Raw genomic sequence first — 3,244 nt, 5'->3', positions numbered from 1 at the left:
GGGAGGGGGTCATGCCCCCCATGACCCCCCGACCCTGGATCCGCCCTTGATGGTTCGGCTAAAGGCCGTGTCCCATGGGACACAAGCTTTAGTCTAAAATCGGTTAAAAAATTGCTACGCGCAAACAACTTTCGGCAACCCAAACAACGATTTTGTTTTGCAGATTTCCAGCGGAATTACGAAATCAAGAGTCAATCTTGATCCAGAGTACTTGGCGGACCAATTTGGTGTTTCCAGTGTTTCAAACCGCTGGGCCCCGAACTTCTAACAGCTCAACCGGCGCGACTCCTAGTAAGATCTCAATGTACCCGAATTATAACTAAAACACTTTTGGACGAAAGTGCTGAAGAAAAATGAAAATTTGCCGGTTTCCGTTTCCACTTAATGGCTGCAGGGTGTTCAAAAAATCTCGAAGTTACTCGCACTTAATCTCAGTTTTTCACTTTTGATTAAACACTAAACACTTTGAATCACTCTCTAGAGATTTCTTTCAGCCAAAAACAGTGTTCTGGCAACAGTTAACTGAAAAAAAATGTTTCCAGACTATTACCAGGAAGGCTTTTTGGCGCTGCAGCACTTGCTATCCGTTTTTATAACCATGCACAATTCGGGCATTACCATACCTAAAGGTAGCAATTTAACTGAATGGATGGACGCCCTGAATGGAACTTCCGAGAAAATCCCTTTCATATACATGAGGCGATTTCCCAATGCCGAATGGAAAGAAGACGTCCTTCTAACGCCGCTCAAAAGCTTTGTCAGCATCATTGTGATGCTGAGTTTTGTATATACGTGCATCAACACTGTAAAAGTGATCACCACTGAGAAGGAGAAGCAACTGAAGGTGAGAGGAGGGCTTGGGAAGTTCCCTGATTCAACGATTTTCTTGCAGGAAGCGATGAAAATCATGGGCCTGCCCAACTGGCTCCATTGGATCGCTTGGTTCCTCAAAACGTTCAGCTACTTAATGATCTCGATCATTTTAATGGTGGTTCTGCTGAAGGTGCGCTGGTACACCAACACCGAATACACAGTTTTCACCTACGCCAATCCGATCGTGCTGCTGATTTTTCTGTTCTTCTATGTCTGCGCCACCATCACCTTCTGCTTCGCCGTCAGCGTTTTCTTCTCCAAAGGTTTGCCGCGCTTCAGCAATTTGCTCATTTTCCGACTGTTCTTCGTCGTTTTCAGCAAACACTGCAGCTACAATTGCAGGCTTAGCTTGGTTCCTGTCCTATGCGCCTTATTCGTTTATGCAAAACAACTACGACACTCTATCGCTGAGCGCTAAGCTCGTAGCTAGTTTAGGCTCGAATACGGCCATGGCCTTTGGATTTCAAGTTATTTTGATGTATGAAGGAACTGGCGAAGGTACGTGCTTTTTTCTATGGATCTTCTTGCGGCTGATTGATGACTTCGGGGGGTTTCAGGAGTTCAGTTCAACAACATTTGGAAGCCGAACACCCCGGACGATGACCTTTCCTTGGGACTGTTGATGGTTGTTTTAACCGTTGATGCGCTGATTTATCTGCTGGTTGCTCTGTACATTGAAGCCGTTTTTCCCGGCGAGTACGGGGTGCCACAAAAGTGGTACTTTCCATTCACGGCGACGTTCTGGTGCGGGCAACCGAGGCACAGTGGTAAGTCAACCAACACAAGGGTTCCATTTTCGGAAATTTGCACCAAACTGGCAACAAAGGTACAAAGCGGCCAAACAATTCAATCGTGCAAAGGCGCAAAAGTGAGCGCGGAATTAATATGAGAATTAAACCAGCGAATCCGACAAGTTTTTAGACAATCCTCGCTTAAAACACCCTTGGAAATGCTTCAGCAAACTCTGGGGTAAAATCGGCTTTCCCGCAGGTGTTGAGAGCTTCGAAGAAGCAGCGGTGAAAAATGAGGCGGAGTTTTTCGAAACCGATCCACAAAACTTGTCGGCTGGCATCAAAATCAGGAAGCTGCGAAAGGTGTTTGGTACCAAAGCGGCCGTTCGGAACCTGTCGCTCAACATGTATCAGGACCAAATAACGGTTCTCTTGGGCCATAATGGAGCCGGAAAAACCACCACAATGTCCATGTTGACCGGCATGTTTACGCCTACCAGCGGAACTGCCATAGTCAACGGGTCAGTAGAAGATTGACGAAGTTTTCCTCAAAAATGTTGAAGTTTCCCTAAATAGATACGACATTCGTTCGGAGATGGATGGCGTGAGACGGAGCTTGGGACTGTGCCCACAACACAATATCATTTTTGATGACCTCACTGTTGCCGAACATCTGTACTTTTTCAGCAAACTGAAAGGCATGACGAGCAAATGGGAGATTGAGAGCGAAATCACCAAGTATGTGGATCTTTTAGAGCTTCAGCCCAAGGTAAAATATGCAGGTACGGCAGTTTAAATGGAAAAATCATGAAAAACATTTCCAGAGAAATTGCAAGTCCAACACACTGTCGGGTGGCATGAAAAGGAAACTGTGCGTAGGTGTAGCGCTTTGCGGAAATTCCAAGGTGGTAATGCTGGATGAACCAACAGCTGGAATGGATCCTTCGGCAAGGCGCGCCTTATGGGATCTTCTTCTTCGACAAAAAACCGGTAAGTAGGCCTAGGCAATACTGTGTCTTAAGACACTTGTGTGTTAATGACGCTCTGTGTGCCGCGACACTTTGAACAACACATTTAATCTCATTCAAGATGGACTTCCTGAAGGCCACGCGCAGTTGCCATATTTCTGACCCTCTCGGCAGGGATTATTTACGCTATCAAGCCGCACGAACGAAAGTGTTCAAAATACTTGTCTATTGATTACTGATTGCACTGGGAAAATTTCAATTTTTCAAAAAATCGACCCCCACTCTTGGAAAAATTTCAGACAAAAATTAAAATTTTACCTGCGTGTTTTTGGAGCTCAATCGATTTCTTTCGACGCAAGAAGGTCACAAATATCATATTTGCATGTCCAATGAGTTCGATGCATTCTTCGCGTCCGTGAGCTGAAAATGATGTAAAACTTAAGATATTTTGGGCAAATTTTCATTTTTTCAAAAAATCGACCCCCACCCTTGGAAAGATTTCGGCCAAAAATCTAAATTTTTCATGCGTGTTTTTTGAGCTAAATCGATTCATTTCGACGTGAGAAGGTCACAAACATGCATTTATAAAGCGTTTGGGTCAATAATAAGGAAGAAATCGTCTGCTAAAGATTAATTAAATGTGCCGAAAATGTCTATTGTTTGACATCTGAA

The 3,244-nt window shown here is 44.4% G+C and overlaps 1 protein-coding gene across 1 annotated transcript in view; it reads left to right on the top strand.

The window, feature by feature from the left end:
- Nucleotides 1–3,244, top strand: part of LOC109541921 (phospholipid-transporting ATPase ABCA3) — a gene marked incomplete at its 5' end in the record, with an annotated part of 14,874 nt that overhangs the window by 5,023 nt on the left and 6,607 nt on the right. The window contains 8 exon segments of the mRNA XM_048669313.1: nt 164–291; nt 543–844; nt 893–1,136; nt 1,192–1,371; nt 1,431–1,640; nt 1,864–2,125; nt 2,181–2,373; nt 2,429–2,594. Coding sequence (XP_048525270.1) covers nt 164–291; nt 543–844; nt 893–1,136; nt 1,192–1,371; nt 1,431–1,640; nt 1,864–2,125; nt 2,181–2,373; nt 2,429–2,594 — 1,685 coding nt within the window.

Source organism: Dendroctonus ponderosae, unplaced genomic scaffold (assembly GCF_020466585.1).
Source record: "Dendroctonus ponderosae isolate FM_Combo_2020 unplaced genomic scaffold, Dpon_F_20191213v2 Dpon_F_20191213_8, whole genome shotgun sequence".
In the NCBI taxonomy this organism is placed as follows: domain Eukaryota; kingdom Metazoa; phylum Arthropoda; class Insecta; order Coleoptera; family Curculionidae; genus Dendroctonus; species Dendroctonus ponderosae.
The sequence above is the reverse complement of the archived record's forward strand: the minus strand, read 5'-3'. Positions and strand labels throughout refer to the sequence as shown.